The sequence below is a fragment of the Bombina bombina genome, chromosome 2 (assembly GCF_027579735.1).
Source record: "Bombina bombina isolate aBomBom1 chromosome 2, aBomBom1.pri, whole genome shotgun sequence".
In the NCBI taxonomy this organism is placed as follows: Eukaryota; Metazoa; Chordata; class Amphibia; order Anura; family Bombinatoridae; genus Bombina; species Bombina bombina.
In genome coordinates this window covers 1071691661-1071713009 of record NC_069500.1, presented here as the reverse complement: position 1 = coordinate 1071713009, position 21349 = coordinate 1071691661, and the positions used below count along the sequence as shown (strand labels likewise).

The 21349-nt window shown below is 40.2% G+C and overlaps 1 protein-coding gene across 1 annotated transcript in view; it reads left to right on the top strand.

Moving 5' to 3' along the window:
- Window positions 1-21349, top strand: part of INPP4B (inositol polyphosphate-4-phosphatase type II B) — a 1415612-nt gene that overhangs the window by 1079921 nt on the left and 314342 nt on the right. The window contains exon 14 of the mRNA XM_053703700.1: window positions 2754-2862. Coding sequence (XP_053559675.1) covers window positions 2754-2862 — 109 coding nt within the window. The remainder of the gene's footprint in view (window positions 1-2753; window positions 2863-21349) is intronic.

The following is a 21349-nucleotide window of genomic DNA, read 5'->3' as shown; positions in this document are numbered from 1 at the left end:
ATTCTGATTGGCTGATGGAATCAGCCAATCAGATTGAGCTCACATTCTATTGGCTGTTCCGATCAGCCAATAGAATGCAAGCTCAATCTGATTGGCTGATTGGATCAGCCAATCGGATTGAACTTGAATCTGATTGGCTGATTCCATCAGCCAATCAGAATTTTCCTACCTTAATTCCGATTGGCTGATAGAATCCTATCAGCCAATCGGAATTTGAGGGACGCCATCTTGGATGAAGTCATTTAAAGGAACCGTCATTCGGCGTGTAGGCGTCGGTAGAAGAGGATGGATCCGCGTCAGCTGGAAGAAGATGGCTCCGCTCCGGATGGATGAAGATGTCTACCGGTCCGGATGTCCTCTTCTGCCCGGATAGGATGAAGACTTCTGCCCGATGATGGACCCCTTCAGCCGCCGCTTGGATCAAGACTTCAGCCCGATGATGGACCTCTTCAGCCCGATGATGGACCTCTTCAGCCCGATGATGGATCTCTTCAGCCCCCGCTTGGGCTTGGATGAAGACTTCGGAGGCTCTTCTGGACCGATCGGTGATACCCGGAGTGGTGAAGCTAAGGTAGGAAGATCTTCAGGGGCTTAGTGTTAGGTTTATTTAAGGGGGGTTTGGGTTAGATTAGGGGTATGTGGGTGGTGGGTTGTAATGTTGGCGGGGGGGTATTGAATGTTTTTTTTTACAGGCAAAAGGGCTGAATTCTTTGGGGCATGCCCCGCAAAAGGCCCTTTTAAGGGCTGGTAAGGTAAAAGAGCTTTTCTATTTTTATTTTAGAAAAGGGTAGGGAATTTTTTTATTTTGGGGGGCTTTGTTATTTTATTAGGGGGCTTAGAGTAGGTGTAATTAGCTTAAAATTGTTGTAATATTTTTCTAATGTTTGTAAATTATTTTTTTAACTTAGTTCTTTTTTATTTTTTGTACTTTAGTTAGTTTATTTAATTGTATTTATTTGTAGGTATTTTATGTAATTAATTAATTGATAGTGTAGTGTTAGGTTTAATTGTAGATAATTGTAGGTATTTTATTTAATTAATTTATTGATAGTGTAGTGTTAGGTTTAATTGTAACTTAGGTTAGGATTTATTTTACAGGTAATTTTGTAATTATTTTAACTAGGTAGCTATTAAATAGTTATTAACTTTTTAATAGCTATTGTACCTGGTTAAAATAAATACAAAGTTGCCTGTAAATTAAATATTAATCCTAAAATAGCTACAATATAATTATAATTTATATTGTAGCTATATTAGGTTTTATTTTACAGGTAAGTATTTAGCTTTAAATAGGAATAATTTATTTAATAAGATTTATTTTATTTCGTTAAATTTAAATTATATTTAATTTAGGGGGGTGTTAGGATTAGGGTTAGACTTAGCTTTAGGGGTTAATAAATTTATTATAGTAGCGGTGAGGTCCGGTCGGCAGATTAGGGGTTAATAATTGAAGTTAGTTGTCGGCGATGTTAGGGAGGGCAAATTAGGGGTTAATACTATTTATTAAAGGTTATTGAGGCGGGAGTGAGGCGGATTAGGGGTTAATAACTTTATTATAGTAGCGGTGAGGTCCGGTCGGCAGATTAGGGGTTAATAATTGTAGGTAGGTAGCAGGCGACGTGGGGGGGGGGGGGCAGATTAGGGGTTAATAAATATAATATAGGGGTCGGTGGTGTTAGGGGCAGCAGATTAGGGGTACATAGGGATAATGTAGGTTGCGGCGGTGTGCGGTCCGCAGATTAGGGATTAAATTTTTTTATTAGAGTGGTGGCGATGTGGGGGGGGGCCTCGGTTTAGGGGTACATAGGTAGTTTATGGGTGTTAGTGTACTTTAGAGCACAGTAGTTAAGAGCTTTATGAACCGGCGTTAGCCCAGAAAGCTCTTAACTCCTGGCTTTTCTCTGCGGCTGGAGTTTTTTCGTTAGATTTCTAACGCTCACTTCAGCCAAGACTCTAAATACCAGCGTTAGAAAGATCCCATTGAAAAGATAGGATACGCAAATGGCGTAGGGGGATCTGCGGTATGGAAAAGTAGCGGCTGGAAAGTGAGCATTAGACCTTTTCCTGACTGACTCTAAAAACCAGCGGTAGCCCAAAACCAGCGTTAGGAGCCCCTAACGCTGGTTTTGACGGCTAACGCCAAACTCTAAATCTAGCCGATAGATAGATAGATAGATAGATAGATAGATAGATAGACTAACAAATTTAATACTGGTTTTGGGTATAAGAATGGATATATTACATACAAATACATAGTAGTTTAATTTCTGATGCTTTTAAAATTGTGCATAATGTTTTTTAATTAATTACAGAAGCAAAATATTTAATATGCAAATGATAGAGCACCATGCATTATTGTCTCCATGATATCATTAAATAACCATCATTGTATTGCTATGTGTAATGTAAAGCCCAGAATGTGCTGAGTGAAAATGATAATGTATATGTATAATTAAGCAGTGAATACATTTCTAGTTTAAACATTTCTATACAGAGAACACTATACCATATTGGCTCACAATGTGCTTCAGAATAACAGTGTAACTGGGGATCGAATGGCTATTAAAACCTTGTTAGATGTGCGATTATCTGCATAGTTTTAACTAGTTTTCTTCTTACTTTTATGTCTGCTGGCCTTTGTTGATTATTTGTTAATGACACACAGTAGTTCCCACTGCTTGACCATACAGGGATATACATTAAACCTTTTCCTAGAAATACTCAATACAGGTGTCTGTGTTTTCTTCTTCTAGATGCGCTTTATGATGTCATCACTACTGGAGCCCCCGCAGCACATTCTCAGGGATTTAAGAATGGAGGCCTCAGGAGACTCCTCAGCAGATTTGAGGCGGAAAAGCGAAAGTACGTACTTAAACATTAGGAAATGAATTATGGAACTCTTCCTATACCTCAAATTAACTGCAGTTTTTCTTTTCAACAAGATAAATCAAACTGTATAATTGCTTTGTGTTTATTAATTAATGAGCTACAGATATTATTCTTGAAGACTACAATGGCTAGGACGCATACTAAATAGTTATAAATGAAAAAGATTTACATTGTTGACATTAAATAGTTTTACCTCTTTAGGCAATGGCATCACCAATCACCTCCGGAATTGGATACATTTTAGTGTAAAACGCATCCTGGAGTTTAGTCTTGTGATAAGTAACTAAAATAGTACAATGTGATAAAGAAATCAACTGCCACTGAATGGAAAATACTCACAGAGGTAATGGGGATTAAGATGTTTATTCGGTCGGACTTGCTACTTAAACTAAACACAAACTTGAAGCCAGCTTAAAACAGAAATATGCCGTGCTTTAATAAACTTAAAAAAAAAGATAAACACATTTCAGCTCTATGTAACTGGAAGGGAAACTTCCCAATGTAGGAACGGAACCCAGTGGCAGAGAACAATAAATAGACAAAGTCCAAGGTGTCACAACAGGCAAGGATTGAATCAGAGATCGAAGTCAGGAGTATCCAAGGTCAGGGCAGGCAGCAAAGATGCAAAGTCAAAAACAAGCCTAAGGTCAAAAGCCAGGGAAATCCAGAATACAAGGTAGGGAAACAGGATAATTGCTTAGTCTCTGCGAATCCGCCAGCAGAATAACTCAGCAATGAGTGATAGGGCTGTCCAGGCTTTAAACCCTGCAAGGCCCAGGAATGCCCCCGTTGCTCAGGTAACGCAGGTGCAGCAGTCACCTAAGCACCTATGGGAGACAAGGGTGTAGCCACAGAACACTCCCCCTGTCTGTCAGGAGTGTGTTGTGCATGTCAGCTGCGGGCACGCACCAGCAAATTAGCGCTTGCGCACCTGCAAATTTGCGTGCACACGCAGCCGCACTAACACTCGCCCTGAAAGTTGCAGGGGGTGCCGTGAATGCACATGCTGAGCCCCCCATCAGTGCCCAGGTAAGAGGGTACCCCTGGTACCAGGACAGAGCCCCCCACCAAGGAGAGGCCTCCGGACGTGAACCAGGGAAGGCCTGTCCGGATGCCTCCGATGAAAGGTCTGCACCTTAGCATTGGCATGGAGATTACCCACAGGTTCCCAGGACCATTCCTCAGGACCATACCCCTTCCAGTGGACCAGGTACTCCATCCTGCCGCAACGTTGTCTGGAATCCAGGATCTCTTGTACCTCGTACTCTTCAATACCATCTACTTGGATAGATGGAGGAGGAGCGGCAGTTCTACCCGGAAACGGGTTGTGATGGTATGGTTTCAGGAGAGACACATGGAACACTGGGTGGATCTTGTGTGTCTGGTAGGTAGACTCAATCGAACTGCCACAGGGTTCACTAGTTTTGTTACTGAGAAGGGACCTAGGAATTGTGGTCCTAGTTTCTTGGAAGGACAAGTCAAGTGGAGATGTTGGGTAGAGAGACACACCTTGTCCCCTACTTGATAAAGTGGGGACAACCTCCTTTGTCTTTCACACACACAAATTTGACAAGGGCACTATTAAGGCAAGCTCCTCTTATTTAAAGTTGATTTGGTGGTGTATATTCCACCGGTCTGTGTATCATCTAAATCTGAGGAGTGGTACTAGCATTAATTTAGATTATACAAGAACATTTGGAACAGAGTTCCACGGAAAGAAAATGATTGGGTAGCACTCTATGCCCAGGCTAATATAGAGGTAGAAGTTTTTTTAAAATATAACTTTTATTGTTTCCTTTAGAAGATGGGTAAACCACATAAAAATGAAAATCCCTATCAGAAACAATCGTGCTAATATTCTAGGGGTGTCTCACTGATTGTGTTGTCCGGCCTTCTTATATTTATGTTTTATTCCTGAGACACTCTAGTTCACTGATTAAAGGTAACCATTATATTGACTACAAGTTATTGTCATAGTAGTAGTTGCTCATATGGGACTAGAGGTTAAGGAATTGATTATTTGTGTACCACTAATAGGGTATGTTTGTGTATAACAGTGTTCTTCTAGTCCCTTACTTCTAGGTTAATATATGTGACCTGTGTTTAAGTTTATATCATTTTAAATATATTTCTGCTATATCGAATTGGTTTGATTAGTGATTTCCAAGACTTATCTCAAATCTCAATTGGATTTCTTTTGAGGTTATGATTCTATGTCTAATTACACTCGTGAATTTCCAAATAGACTCACTGGTCTTGTTATAATATAACAATAACATAAAAAAGTCTCTATCGAGTGTTCTTTTCTGTTTGGTTATGTAAGTGTAAGTAGGTATTACTTATATTTTCCACTTGTGATGAGGGTGTGAATACTTCAAAATTGAGTGAATTGAAATATGAGGTTGTTTTTATTCGCTCTCTGATATGGTATACATTTAAAAGTGTTTTTACATTGTTTCTCAAATGATTAGTCACTTCATATTACTTTTATCCCCATGTGAATGAAATTGCCAAATTATATAGTATAGTATTCATTTGCTCATTTGGCCTGCTTCAACTATGTTTTTAAATACCTTACTACCTTAAATTCCGTAGATTTGTGGATATTGTTGAACACACACACACATATATATATATATATATATATATATATATATATATATATATATATATCTCAAATCAATGCTTGTTATTTGGATTACACTCAAATTAGACTTGTCAGTCTCGGCTTAAAGGGATATTAAACCCACATTTTTTCTTTCATGATTTAGAAAGAACATGCACTTTTTAACAACTTTCTAATTTACTTCTATTATCTCATTTGTTTTATCTAGATATGCTGAAAAGCATATCTAGATAGGCTCAGTAGCTGCTGATTGGTGGCTGCACATAGATGCCTTGTGTGATTGGCTCACCCATATGCATTGCTATTTCTTCAACAAAGGATATGTAAAGAATGAAGCAAAAGAGATAATAGAAATTAATTGGAATGTTGTTTAAAATTGTATTCTCTATCTGAATCATGAAAGAAAACTTTTGGGTTTAGTGTCCTTTTTAATAACACATCTGTCACTAGGTCTATTGCCCATAACTCTACATATAACTTGCGCTTGATGTCTAGTATATAATTCTATTTACTAGTATGAATTGGGACGATAGTTACATGTATAGGAATTGATGGTGTGTTGATAGCTCCTTGGCCCTACTTCAAGTATGTGTTTACATACAAGGAGTGCAGAATTATTAGGCAAGTTGTATTTTTGAGGATTAATTTTATTATTGAACAACAACTATGTTCTCAATGAACCCAAAAAACTCATTAATATCAAAGCTGAATAGTTTTGGAAGTAGTTTTTAGTTTGTTTTTAGTTATAGCTATTTTAGGGGGATATCTGTGTGTGCAGGTGACTATTACTGTGCATAATTATTAGGCAACTTAACAAAAAACAAATATATACCCATGTCAATTATTTATTTTTACCAGTGAAACCAATATAACATCTCAACATTCACAAATATACATTTCTGACATTCAAAAACAAAACAAAAACAAATCAGTGACCAATATAGCCACCTTTCTTTGCAAGGACACTCAAAAGCCTGCCATCCATGGATTCTGTCAGTGTTTTGATCTGTTCACCATCAACATTGCGTGCAGCAGCAACCACAGCCTCCCAGACACTGTTCAGAGAGGTGTACTGTTTTCCCTCCTTGTAAATCTCACATTTGATGATGGACCACAGGTTCTCAATGGGGTTCAGATCAGGTGAACAAGGAGGCCATGTCATTAGATTTTCTTCTTTTATACCCTTTCTTGCCAGCCACGCTGTGGAGTACTTGGACGCGTGTGATGGAGCATTGTCCTGCATGAAAATCATGTTTCTCCAACATAGGTGTGTCCGGTCCACGGCGTCATCCTTACTTGTGGGATATTCTCTTCCCCGACAGGAAATGGCAAAGAGCCCAGCAAAGCTGGTCACATGATCCCTCCTAGGCTCCGCCTACCCCAGTCATTCTCTTTGCCGTTGCACAGGCAACATCTCCACGGAGATGGCTAAGAGTTTTTTGGTGCTTAAATGTAGTTTTTATTCTTCAATCAAGAGTTTGTTATTTTAAAATAGTGCTGGTATGTACTATTTACTCTGAAACAGAAAAGAGATGAAGATTTCTGTTTGTAAGAGGAAAATGATTTTAGCAACCGTTACTAAAATCGATGGCTGTTTCCACACAGGACTGTTGAGATGAATTAACTTCAGTTGGGGGAAACAGTGGGCAGACTTTTGCTGCTTGAGGTATGACACATTTCTAACAAGACTTGGTAATGCTGGAAGCTGTCATTTTCCCTATGGGAACCGGTAAGCCATTTTCTTAGTTTAGTATAAGAATAAAGGGCTTCACAAGGGCTTTAAAGACTGGTAGACATTTTTCTGGGCTAAAACGATTTCTTTATAAGTATATTTAGTGGATTATTACTATAAATAGTTCTTTTAATCTTGGGGGCTTAAGGAGGTGTTATCTACTCTGGATGATTGTGACAATTTGGTCATTCCAGAGAAGTTATGTAAGATGGACAAGTTCCTAGAGGTCCCGGTGCCCCCCGATGCTTTTCCTATACCCAAGCGGGTGGCGGACATTGTAAATAAGGAATGGGAAAGGCCCGGCATACCTTTTGTTCCTCCCCCTATATTTAAAAAATTATTTCCTATGGTCGACCCCAGAAAGGACTTATGGCAGACAGTCCCCAAGGTCGAGGGGGCGGTTTCTACTCTAAACAAACGCACTACTATCCCTATAGAAGATAGTTGTGCTTTCAAAGATCCTATGGATAAAAAATTAGAGGGTTTGCTTAAAAAGATGTTTGTTCAGCAAGGTTACCTTCTACAACCAATTTCATGCATTGTTCCTGTCACTACAGCAGCGTGTTTCTGGTTCGAAGAACTAGAAAAGTCGCTCAATAAAGACTCTTCGTATGAGGAGGTTATGGACAGAGTTCAAGCACTTAAATTGGCTAACTCTTTTATCTTAGACGCCACTTTGCAATTAGCTAGATTAGCGGCGAAAAATTCAGCTATTGTGGCGCGCAGAGCGCTTTGGCTAAAGTCTTGGTCAGCGGATGTGTCCTCCAAGAACAAATTGCTTAACATCCCTTTCAAAGGTAAAACGCTGTTTGGCCCTGACTTGAAAGAGATTATTTCAGACATCACTGGGGGAAAGGGCCACGCCCTTCCTCAGGATAGGTCTTTTAAGGCTAAAAATAAGCCAAATTTTCGTCCCTTTCGCAGAAACGGACCAGCCTCAAATTCTACACCCTCTAAGCAAGAGGGTAATAGTTCTCAAACCAAACCAGCCTGGAGACCGATGCAAGGCTGGAACAAGGGTAAGCAGGCCAAGAAACCTGCCACTGCTACTAGAACAGCATGAAGTGTTGGCCCCCGATCCGGGACCGGATCTGGTGGGGGGCAGACTCTCTCTCTTTGCTCAGGCTTGGGCAAGAGATGTTCAGGATCCTTGGGCGCTAGAAATAGTTTCTCAAGGTTATCTCCTGGAATTCAAGGAACTACCCCCAAGGGGGAGGTTCCACAGGTCTCAATTGTCTTCAAACCAAATAAAAAGACAGGCATTCTTACATTGTGTAGAAGACCTGGTAAGAATGGGAGTGATTCATCCTGTTCCATTAGGAGAACAAGGGATGGGGTTTTACTCCAATCTGTTCATAGTTCCCAAAAAAGAAGGAACATTCAGACCAATTTTAGATCTCAAGATTCTAAACAAATTTCTCAGGGTTCCATCGTTCAAGATGGAAACCATTCGAACAATTCTTCCTACCATCCAGGAAGGTCAATTCATGACCACGGTGGATTTAAAGGATGCGTATCTACATATTCCTATCCACAAGGAACATCATCGGTTCCTAAGGTTCGCCTTTCTGGACAAGCATTACCAGTTTGTGGCACTTCCATTCGGATTAGCCACTGCTCCAAGGATTTTCACAAAGGTACTAGGGTCCCTTCTAGCGGTGCTAAGACCAAGGGGCATTGCAGTAGTACCTTACTTGGACGACATACTGATTCAAGCGTCGTCTCTGTCAAAAGCAAAGGCTCATACGGACATTGTCCTAGCCTTTCTCAGATCTCACGGGTGGAAAGTGAACATAGAAAAGAGTTCTCTGTCCCCGTCAACAAGAGTTCCCTTCTTGGGAACAAGAATAGACTCCTTAGAAATGAAGATTTTTCTGACAGAGGCCAGAAAATCAAAACTTCTAAGCTCTTGTCAAGTACTTCATTCTGTTCTTCTTCCTTCCATAGCGCTGTGCATGGAAGTAATAGGTTTGATGGTTGCGGCAATGGACATAGTTCCTTTTGCACGAATTCATCTAAGACCATTACAACTGTGCATGCTCAGACAGTGGAATGAGGATTATACAGACTTGTCTCCGACGATCCAAGTAGATCAAAGAACCAGAGATTCACTCCGTTGGTGGCTGAACCTGGACAACCTGTCACAGGGAATGAGCTTCCGCAGACCAGAGTGGGTCATTGTCACGACCGACGCCAGTCTAGTGGGCTGGGGCGCGGTCTGGGAACCCCTGAAAGCTCAGGGTCTATGGTCTCGGGAAGAATCTCTTCTCCCGATAAACATTCTGGAACTGCGAGCGATATTCAATGCTTTCAAAGCTTGGCCTCAACTAGCAAAGGCCAAATTCATAAGGTTTCAATCATACAACATGACGACTGTTGCATATATCAACCATCAGGGGGGAACAAGGAGTTCCCTGGCGATGGAGGAAGTGACCAAAATAATTCAATGGGCGGAGAATCACTCCTGCCACTTGTCTGCAATCCACATCCCAGGAGTGGAAAATTGGGAAGCGGATTTTCTGAGTCGTCAGACTTTCCATCCGGGGGAGTGGGAACTCCATCCGGAAATCTTTGCCCAAATAACTCAATTATGGGGCATTCCAGACATGGACCTGATGGCGTCTCGTCAGAACTTCAAGGTTCCTTGCTACGGGTCCAGATCCAGGGATCCCAGCGCGACTCTAGTAGATGCACTGATAGCGCCTTGGACCTTCAACCTAGCTTATGTATTCCCACCGTTCCCTCTCATTCCCAGGCTGGTAGCCAGGATCAATCAGGAGAGGGCTTCAGTGATCTTGATAGCTCCTGCGTGGCCACGCAGAACTTGGTATGCAGACCTGGTGAATATGTCATCGGCTTTGAGACAGGACCTTCTTGTTCAAGGTCCATTCGAACATCCGAATCTGGCTTCACTCCAACTGACTGCTTGGAGATTGAACGCTTGATTTTATCAAAGCGTGGGTTTTCAGATTCTGTCATTGATACTCTTGTTCAGGCTAGAAAGCCTGTAACTAGGAAAATTTACCATAAAATATGGAAAAAATATATTTGTTGGTGTGAATCTAAAGGATTCCCATGGAACAAGATAAAAATTCCTAAGATTCTATCCTTTCTACAGGAGGGTTTGGAGAAAGGATTATCTGCAAGTTCTTTGAAGGGACAGATTTCTGCTTTATCTGTTTTACTTCACAAAAAACTGGCGGCTGTGCCAGATGTTCAAGCTTTTGTTCAGGCTCTGGTTAGAATCAAGCCTGTTTACAAACCTTTGACTCCTCCTTGGAGTCTCAATTTAGTTCTTTCAGTTCTTCAAGGGGTTCCGTTTGAACCCTTACATTCCGTAGATATTAAGTTACTATCTTGGAAAGTTTTGTTTTTGGTTGCAATTTCTTCTGCTAGAAGAGTTTCAGAGTTATCTGCTCTGCAGTGTTCTCCTCCTTATCTGGTGTTCCATGCAGATAAGGTGGTTTTGCGTACTAAACCTGGTTTTCTTCCGAAAGTTGTTTCTAACAAGAACATTAACCAGGAGATAGTTGTGCCTTCTTTGTGTCCGAATCCAGTTTCAAAGAAGGAACGTTTGTTACACAATTTGGATGTAGTTCATGCTCTAAAATTCTATTTAGAGGCTACAAAGGATTTCAGACAAACATCTTCTTTGTTTGTTGTTTATTCTGGTAAAAGGAGAGGTCAAAAAGCAACTTCTACCTCTCTCTCTTTTTGGCTTAAAAGCATCATCCGATTGGCTTATGAGACTGCTGGACGGCAGCCTCCTGAAAGAATCACAGCTCACTCCACTAGGGCTGTGGCTTCCACATGGGCCTTCAAGAACGAGGCTTCTGTTGATCAGATATGTAAGGCAGCGACTTGGTCTTCACTGCACACTTTTACCAAATTTTACAAATTTGATACTTTTGCTTCTTCTGAGGCTATTTTTGGGAGAAAGGTTTTGCAAGCCGTGGTGCCTTCCATCTAGGTGACCTGATTTACTCCCTCCCATCATCCGTGTCCTAAAGCTTTGGTATTGGTTCCCACAAGTAAGGATGACGCCGTGGACCGGACACACCTATGTTGGAGAAAACAGAATTTATGCTTACCTGATAAATTACTTTCTCCAACGGTGTGTCCGGTCCACGGCCCGCCCTGGTTTTTTTAATCAGGTCTGATGAATTATTTTCTCTAACTACAGTCACCACGGTATCATATGATTTCTCCTATGCATATTCCTCATTTACGTCGGTCGAATGACTGGGGTAGGCGGAGCCTAGGAGGGATCATGTGACCAGCTTTGCGGGGCTCTTTGCCATTTCCTGTTGGGGAAGAGAATATCCCACAAGTAAGGATGACGCCGTGGACCGGACACACCGTTGGAGAAAGTAATTTATCAGGTAAGCATAAATTCTGTTTTTTCTTGAAGGATGCAGACTTCTTCCTATACCACTGCTTGAAGAAGGTGCCTTCCAGAAACTGGCAGTAGGACTGGGAGTTGAGCTTGACTCCATCCTCAACCCGAAAAGGCCCCACAAGCTCATCTTTGATGATACCAGCCCAAACCAGTACTCCACCTCCACCTTGCTGGCGTCTGAGTCGGACTGGAGCTCTCTGCCCTTTACCAATCCAGCCACGGGCCCATCCATCTGGCCCATCAAGACTCACTCTCATTTCATCAGTCCATAAAACCTTAGAAAAATCAGTCTTGAGATATTTCTTGGCCCAGTCTTGACGTTTCAGCTTGTGTGTCTTGTTCAGTGGTGGTCGTCTTTCAGCCTTTCTTACCTTGGCCATGTCTCTGAGTATTGCACACCTTGTGCTTTTGGGCACTCCAGTGATGTTGCAGCTCTGAAATATGGCCAAACTGGTGGCAAGTGGCATCTTGGCAGCTGCACGCTTGACTTTTCTCAGTTCATGGGCAGTTATTTTGCGCCTTGGTTTTTCCACACGCTACTTGCGACCCTGTTGACTATTTTGAATGAAACGCTTGATTGTTCGATGTTCACGCTTCAGAAGCTTTGCAATTTTAAGAGTGCTGCATCCCTCTGCAAGATATCTCACTATTTTTGACTTTTCTGAGAATGTCAAGTCCTTCTTTTGACCCATTTTGCCAAAGGAAAGGAAGTTGCCTAATAATTATGCACACCTGATATAGGGTGTTGATGTCATTAGACCACACCCCTTCTCATTACAGAGATGCACATCACCTAATATGCTTAATTGGTAGTAGGCTTTCGAGCCTATACAGCTTGGAGTAAGACAACATGCATAAAGAGGATGATGTGGTCAAAATACTCATTTGCCTAATAATTCTGCACTCCCTGTACAGTATTGGCTTATTTTCTGAATATTCTAAGTGCTCGTTTATTTTGGGCACTTGTATACGTACTCGTTCAGTGTAAAAACATTAGTTGGAGTTCCTTATTTAATTATGCATCACTGAAATTTTGCCTGTAAGTTCCATATTTAAATTGGCGTATATTGTTAAAGGGACAGTCAAGTCCAAAAATAAATTGCATTATTTAAATAGGGAATGTAATTTTAAACAACCTTCCAATTAATTCTAGGAGGTTCATATGCTAATTTCTTGACCTTGAAGACTGCCTCTAATCTGAATGCATTTTGACCACTAGAGGGCATTAGTTCATGTGTTTCATATAGATAACATAACGAGCTCATGCACGTGAAGTTACACTGCAGTGACAGACTTGGCTAAAATGCAAGTCTGTCAAAAGAACTAAAATAAGGGGGCAGTCTGCAGAGGCATAGATACAAGGTAATCACAGAGGTAAAAAGTGTATTTCTTTAACAGTGTTGGTTATTCAAAACTGGGGAATGGGTAATAAAGGGATTATCTTTCTTTTTCAACAATAAAAATTCTGGTGTTGACTGTCCCTTTAAATATCCAGCCAACGAATATATTTGTTGTACGTGTGGTTTATCTACCACCTGATGGCGATCGTATTTTGTGCTCTAGTTGCTTGCAATCTTGAGCTTGCCATCTGTAACATGGTTCCCGTGTCTAGAGCTCTCAGTGCTATCTAATGTTAATAACGTGTAACAACTTCCTATCAGCTAGATTATGAGTGTTGAGCGCTATAGGGAAATTAACGACCGCGACAAAAGCGGCGGTATTTAACCTCCCTATAGTGCTGCTATTACAGGTTTTGTAGAACCCGGCTTGCGCGGGCCATATGGTTGCGTTGAGCTTCATACCTCACCCAAATACAAGCAGTGTTTTGACATGCTCGTGCACAATTTCCCCATAGACATCAATGGGGAGAGTCGGCTAAAAAAAAGTCTAACATCTGCGATTGCGGAAACAAAAGCTCCATAACACAGCCCCATTGATGTCTATGGGGAAAGAAAAAGTTATGTTTAAACCTAACACCCTAACATAAAAACCAAGTCTAAACACCCCTAATCTGCCGCCCCCAATGTCTCCGCCACTATACTAAAGTTATTAACCCCTAAACCTCTGGCCTCCCACATCACTAACACTAAATAAATATATTAACCCCTAAACCTAACCCTAACGTAACCCTAACCTTAAGCATAACCCTAACATAACTCTAAGCCTAAGTCTAACCCTAACCCCCCTAACTTAAATATAATTAAAATAAATCTAAAAAAAAACTTACAATAATTACCTAAATAATTCCTATTTAAAACTAAATACCTATAAAATAAAACCTAAGCTAGCTACAATATAACTAATAGTAACTATTTAATAACTACCTAGTTAAAATAAATACAAAGTTACCTGTAAAATAAAACCTAACTTGCCTTACACTAAAACCTAACATTACAATAAAATAAAATAAATTAAATTAATAAAATACAATTACTAAATTACAAAAAAATAAACACTAAATTACAAAAATTAAAAACATCTGATAGCCCTAATAAAAAAGCACCCCCAAAATAAAAAAAACCTAGCCTACACTAAACTGGCAATAGCCCTTAAAAGGGCCTTTTGTGGGGCATTGCCCCAAAGAAATCAGCTATTTTACATGTAAAACAAATACAAACAACCCCCAACAGTTAAACCCACCTCCCACCCAACCAAACCCAACAAATAAAATCCTAACTAAATAAACCTAAGCTAACCATTGCCCTGAAAAGGGCATTTGGATGGGCATTGCCCTTAAAAGGGCTTTTAGCTCTTTTGGCATGCCCTGAAAATGGCAATCAGCTCTTTTACGAAGTGCCCAAACCCTAAGCTAAAAATAAAACGCACCTAAAAAAAACTCAAAAAAACCTAACACTAACCCCCGAAGATCCACTTACAGTTTTTAAAGTCCGGACATCCATCCTCATCCAGCCGGCGAAGTCCTCATTGAAGCGGGCAGAAGTCTTAATCCAAGCGGGCAGAAGTCTTCATCCAAGCAGGCAGAAGTACTCATCGAAGCGGCCAGAAGTCTTCATCCAGACGGCATCTTCTATCTTCATCCATCCGGAGCGGAGCGGGTCCATTTTCAAGACATCCGGTGCGAAGCATCCTCTTCTTCTGATGGTCACTGAAGAATGAAGTTTTACTTTAAGTGACATCATCCAAGATGGCGTCCCTTACATTCCGATTGGCCAATAGGAATTAAAGGTGAAAAAATCCTATTGGCTGTTGCAATTAGCCAATAAGATTGAGCTTTCATTCTATTGGCTGATCCAATCAGCCAATAGGGTTGAGCTCATATTCTATTGGTTGATTGGAATAGCCAATAGAATGCAAGCTCAATCCTATTGGCTGATTAAATAAATACAAACTTACCTGTGAAATAAAAATAAAACCTTAGCTAGCTACAATGTAACTATTATTTATATTGTAGCTAGCTTAGGTTTTATTTTATAGGTAAGTATGTTTTTAGTTTTAAATAGGTATTATTTAGGTAATAATTGTAAGTTTTATTTAGATTTATTTTAATTATAATTAAGTTAGGGGGTGTTAGGGTTAGGGTTACGTTAGGGTTAGAGTTAGACTTAGGCCTACGTTAGGGTTAGGTTTAAAGGTTAATATATTTATGTAGTGATGTGGGAGGGCGGCGGTTTAGGGGTTAATAGGTTTATTATAGCGGAAAGTTCGTTCTCATATTTAAGGCTTTTTTTTTTGCGAAACGCGACCAGGGGGAGGGGGGTTGTGTGGGACGATGGGGTCCCAATGTTTGGTATTTTAATAATCAGTACATTTGTGCTAAAATTAAACTTCCGCAATATAGGAAATTACCTAAGTAAAAACGCTACAAGCTACTTATATTGGGCAGCATTAACAGCCTTAGATATGAGAACGAACTTGTTTGTGACCAGTTTAACTCTGAAAGCAACATGTGTTGCTAAGTATAATTATCGTGATGTGACAGATAACTATATATAAGGTGTTTGTGACCGGTTTAACTCTGAAAGCAACATATGTTGCAAAGTATAATTATCGTTATGTGACAGATAAACTATATATGTTATTTGTGACCGGTTTAACTTTAAAAGCAACATGGGTCGCAAAGTATAATTATCTTGATGTGACAGATAAGTTGTATATAAGAAACTCCACACGTAACTAGCATTACTAACCTATAACAAATAAATGCAAGTACTGCAAGGACAGTCAACAAATATTTGATTAGGAATTCACTAATACACTAAGTGAGACACACATTCATTTAGATTGGGACTTGTAAGTTATATAGGAAGTTGTTACATGTTATTAACATTAGATAGCATTGAGAGCCCTAGACACAGAAACCATTTTACAGATGGCAAGCTCAAGATTGTAAGCAACTAGAGCACAAAATACGATCGCCATCAGGTGGTAGATAAACCACACATACAACAATATATTCATTGGCTGGATACTTAACAATATACGCCTATTTAGATATGGAACTTACAGGCAAACGTTCTGTGATGCATAATTAAATAAGGAACTCCAAGTAATGTTTTTACACTGAACGAGTACGTATACAAGTGCCCAAAATAAACGAGCACTGAGAATTTTAAGAAAATTAGCCAATACTGTATGTAAACACATGGTTGAAGTAGAGCCAAGGAGCTATCAACACACCATCAATTCCTATGCATGTAACTATCGTCCCAATTCATACTAGTAAGTAGAATTATGTACTAGATATCAAGCACGAGTTATATGTAGAGTTATGGACAATAGACCTAGTGACAGAAGTGTTATTAAGCAGAGACTGACAAGTCCAATTAGAGTGTAATCCAAATAACAAGCATTGATTTGATAGAGATATATACACAAGTGTTCAACAATATCCACAAATCTACAGAATTTAAGGTAGTAAGGTATTTAAAAACATAGTTGAAGCAGGCCAAATAAGCAAGAGGAAAAAACTCCTGTAGAAGACAGAATAAGAGAGGTGCCACAACAGAACAATATCGTCTAGTACAAATAGGTAACAGAGGGTGTGACCCCCACCCCCTTCCAATAGAACTACTCACAGGAGCAGCAGCACAACCAGAGTGCCTGACTCAGCAGATCGGGACTATAATGAGTCGCCTGACAGACACGCTGGAACGTCAAATATGTCTCTGATGTCTTCACAGAAGATCAGCCGGCCCAAGCAATCAGTCATCCAAAGCTAGTACTGACGGCGTACCATCAAGGATAGTGAGGGGGACACAAACTCCAGAAAGTAGGGCAATTGATGCCTCAGCGGTAGGGTAGTAACATTAAGTCACAGAACAAGTGTGTAAAATTAAAAGACAAGTTAATAAAAGTCTAAAAACACACAGCAACGCATTTTTCAGCTTAGAAAAGCCGTTTCATCAGGCTGTAATTTAACACACACCTTATGCTCATTAAATACCCTACGCTAACCAATTTAAGGGCAGTTGCGGCGCAAACCTCCCTCAGGTGGCGAACAAACGGCCCGGAATTTCTTATCCAGTGATCAATGCATGTGAGATATACCTGTCAGGTAGATGTGCGGAGGAACAACTCCTCAATGGGAGTTACTATATAGATCATATAAACAAAAATAAATAAATAAAATGTCCTAAAGGGATTGGTGATGAGGAATTAATGGTGACTACTATGCATAATGTAATAAGCATTAAAAACAACAAATAATAAAACATTATCTCTATAAATCTAGAACATCAATATATTAATATAATAGAGAAACTTGTTACAAAAGTCATCATCAGACCAAAGACGGGGGTTGTCATCAGCGCACAAATCCGAAGGAGAACACATCAGATACTAGATGAAAGTTCATCAGTCCCCATCTGGGATGTGCAATGATGTCACCATCGTAATAGGCCATTAGACCAGCATATGGTACACATACAGCAATAAAATATGTATGTATATATATATATATATATATATATATATATATATACAGGGAGTGCAGAATTATTAGGCAAGCCTACTACCAATTAAGCATGTTAGGTGATGTGCATCTCTGTAATGAGAAGGGGTGTGGTCTAATGACATCAACACCCTATATCAGGTGTGCATAATTATTAGGCAACTTCCTTTCCTTTGGCAAAATGGGTCAAAAGAAGGACTTGACATTCTCAGAAAAGTCAAAAATAGTGAGATATCTTGCAGAGGGATGCAGCACTCTTAAAATTGCAAAGCTTCGGAAGCGTGATCATCGAACAATCAAGCGTTTCATTCAAAATAGTCAACAGGGTCGCAAGAAGCGTGTGGAAAAACCAAGGCGCAAAATAACTGCCCATGAACTGAGAAAAGTCAAGCGTGCAGCTGCCAAGATGCCACTTGCCACCAGTTTGGCCATATTTCAGAGCTGCAACATCACTGGAGGGCCCAAAAGCACAAGGTGTGCAATACTCAGAGACATGGCCAAGGTAAGAAAGGCTGAAAGACGACCACCACTGAACAAGACACACAAGCTGAAACGTCAAGACTGGGCCAAGAAATATCTCAAGACTGATTTTTCTAAGGTTTTATGGACTGATGAAATGAGAGTGAGTCTTGATGGGCCCGTGGCTGGATTGGTAAAGGGCAGAGAGCTCCAGTCCGACTCAGACGCCAGCAAGGTGCAGGTGGAGTACTGGTTTGGCTGGTATCATAAAAGATGAGCTTGTGGGGCCTTTTCGGGTTGAGGATGGAGTCAAGCTCAACTCCCAGTCCTACTGCCAGTTTCTGGAAGACACCTTCTTCAAGCAGTGGTACAGGAAGAAGTCTGCATCCTTCAAAAAAACATGATTTTCATGCAGGACAATGCTCCATCACACGCGTCCAAGTACTCCACAGCGTGGCTGGCAAGAAAGGGTATAAAAGAAGAAAATCTAATGACATGGCCTCCTTGTTCACCTGATCTGAACCCCATTGAGAAACTGTGGTCCATCATCAAATGTGAGATTTACAAGGAGGGAAAACAGTACACCTCTCTGAACAGTGTCTGGGAGGCTGTGGTTGCTGCTGCATGCAATGTTGATGGTGAACAGATCAAAACACTGACAGAATCCATGGATGGCAGGCTTTTCAGTGTCCTTGCAAAGAAAGGTGGCTATATTGGTCACTGATTTGTTTTTGTTTTGTTTTTGAATGTCAGACATGTATATTTGTGAATGTTGAGATGTTATATTGGTTTCACTGGTAAAAATAAATAATTGAAATGGGTATATGTTTGTTTTTTGTTAAGTTGCCTAATAATTATGCACAGTAATAGTCACCTGCACACACAGATATCCCCCTAAAATAGCTATAACTAAAAACAAACTAAAAACTACTTCGAAAACTATTCAGCTTTGATATTAATGAGTTTTTTGGGTTCATTGAGAACATGGTTGTTGTTCAATAATACAATTAATCCTCAATAATACAACTTGCCTAATAATTCTGCACTCTCTGTGTATATATATATATATATATATATATGTGTGTGTCAACAGAGGCAAATATACATAAACATTCATCAGAATATGGTATACAGATAATGTAGATCGTACTACATATTCATCATAGCAGTCATGATACCCTCTCAGCACATTAACTGACTACCCAAATATATATGTCAGATGTCTATGGACTAGTGGCAGACTGTGAGATAACAAATGAGCAAGTGAATACTATACTATATAATTTGGCAATTTAATTCACATGGGGATAAAAGTAATATGAAGTGACTAATCATTTGAGAAACACTGTAAAAACACTATTAAATGTATACCATATCAGAGAGCGAATAAAAACAACCTCATATTTCAATTATCTCAATTTTGAAGTATTCACACCCTCATCACAAGTGGAAAATATAAGTAATACCTACTTACACTTACATAACCAAAAAGGACACTCGATAGAGACTTTTTTATGTTATTCAAACAAGACCAGTGAGTCTATTTGGAAATTCACGAGTGTAATTAGACATAGAATCATAACCTCAAAAGAAATCCAATTAAGATTTGAGTTAAGTCTTGGAAATCACTAATTGAACCAATTCGATATAGCAGAAATATATTTACCATGATATAAACTTAGACACAGGTCACATATATTTACCTAGAAGTAAGGGACTAGAAGAACACTGTTAAACACAAACATACCGTATTAGTGGTACGCAAATAATCAATTCCTTAACCTCTAGTCCCATATGAGCAACTATTACTATGACAATAACTTGTAGTCAATATAACGGTTACCTTTAATTAGTAAACTAGAGTGTCTCAGGAATAAAACATAAATATAAGAAGGCTGGACAACACAATCAGTGAGACACCACTAGAATATTAGCACAATTGTTTCTGATAGGGATTTTAATTTTTATGTGGTTTACCCATCTTTTGAAGGAAACAATAAAAGTTATATTTTAAAAAAGCGTCTACCTCTATATTATCCTGGGCATAGAGTGCTACCCAAGCATTTTATTTCTGTGGAACTGTGTTCTAAATGTTCTTGCATAACCTCCTTCGTCTATCTGCTTGTCGTTTTTCTCGTGCCTGGGAAGCGATCAACTGTTGTGTCAAGGTGCGAAGCAGAGAGCAGAGGTTGCGTAGACATGTGGAGACCTCGAGAAGAGGGATAACAGGTGGTAGATCAGGTAGGGTATTAGAATGGTAGCTGTAGTTAGCGTAAAAAGGGGTTATTCCACTAGAATAATTTTTTTGGTTATTGAATGCAAACTCTGAAAAGGGTAGCTGCTCTTTCCAGTTGTCTTGCAGATGAGTAGAAAAGCAGCGGAGCTGCTGCTCAAGGGTCTTATTAGTCCTCTTTGTCTGCCCATTTGACTGAGGGTGGTAGGCAGTGGACAGGCACCGGGAGATACAGAGGCTCCAGCAGAAATGGGTCCAGAACCGGGAGGTGAACTGGGTGCCACGGTCAGATACAATAGATTTGGGTACACCATGAAGCCAGAATATATGTTGGATGAATAGCTCAGGGGTCTTTTGTGCTGTAGTAATACCAGCAACTGGTATGAAATGCGCCATTTTAGTGCTTCTGTCTACAACCACCATAATGGTGTTGTATCGTTGGGATGGTGGTAGGTCGACTATAAAATTCATGGAGAAGTCCCTACATGGATGTGTTTGCACAGGTAATAGTTGAAACAGCCCTGCTGGTCTGGAGGATGGCTTCTTGTTGTGGGCACAAACAGACCAGGAGGAAACAAAGGAGCGGATGTCCGAGGTCATGGAAGGCCACCAGAAATGCCTTTGTGTGAGTTCAATAATATTGTGGATACCACAATGGCCCGCCATGGGATTATCATGGTGATGCTGCATAACAGCAAGGCGATGGTCGGTGGGTACATAGATACGTTGTTGGTAGAGATGCAAGCCATTAATGACCGGCAGATGAGAGGTTTCAGTTGCTACAATATCACTGGATGCTTTGATGGCCTCTATCAATGACTGGTGTGTGGCTAGGAAGAAGGAAGAGGACAGTATGGTTTCTTGTATGTCAGCGAAAGGAGCCTCCTTAATGGCATTATATATGGGACAATGCGTCTTGCTTCCCGTTCTTGGAGCCCGGGCGGAACGTTATCTGTAGGTCAAAGCAAGAGAAGAAGAGGGCGCATCAGGCTTGTCTTGGACAGAGTCTTTTTGCTGATTTCAGGTATTCCAGGTTTCTGTGGTCGGTATAACTACCGCAGGATAGGTAGCGCCTTCGAGCCAGTGCCTCCATTCCTCTA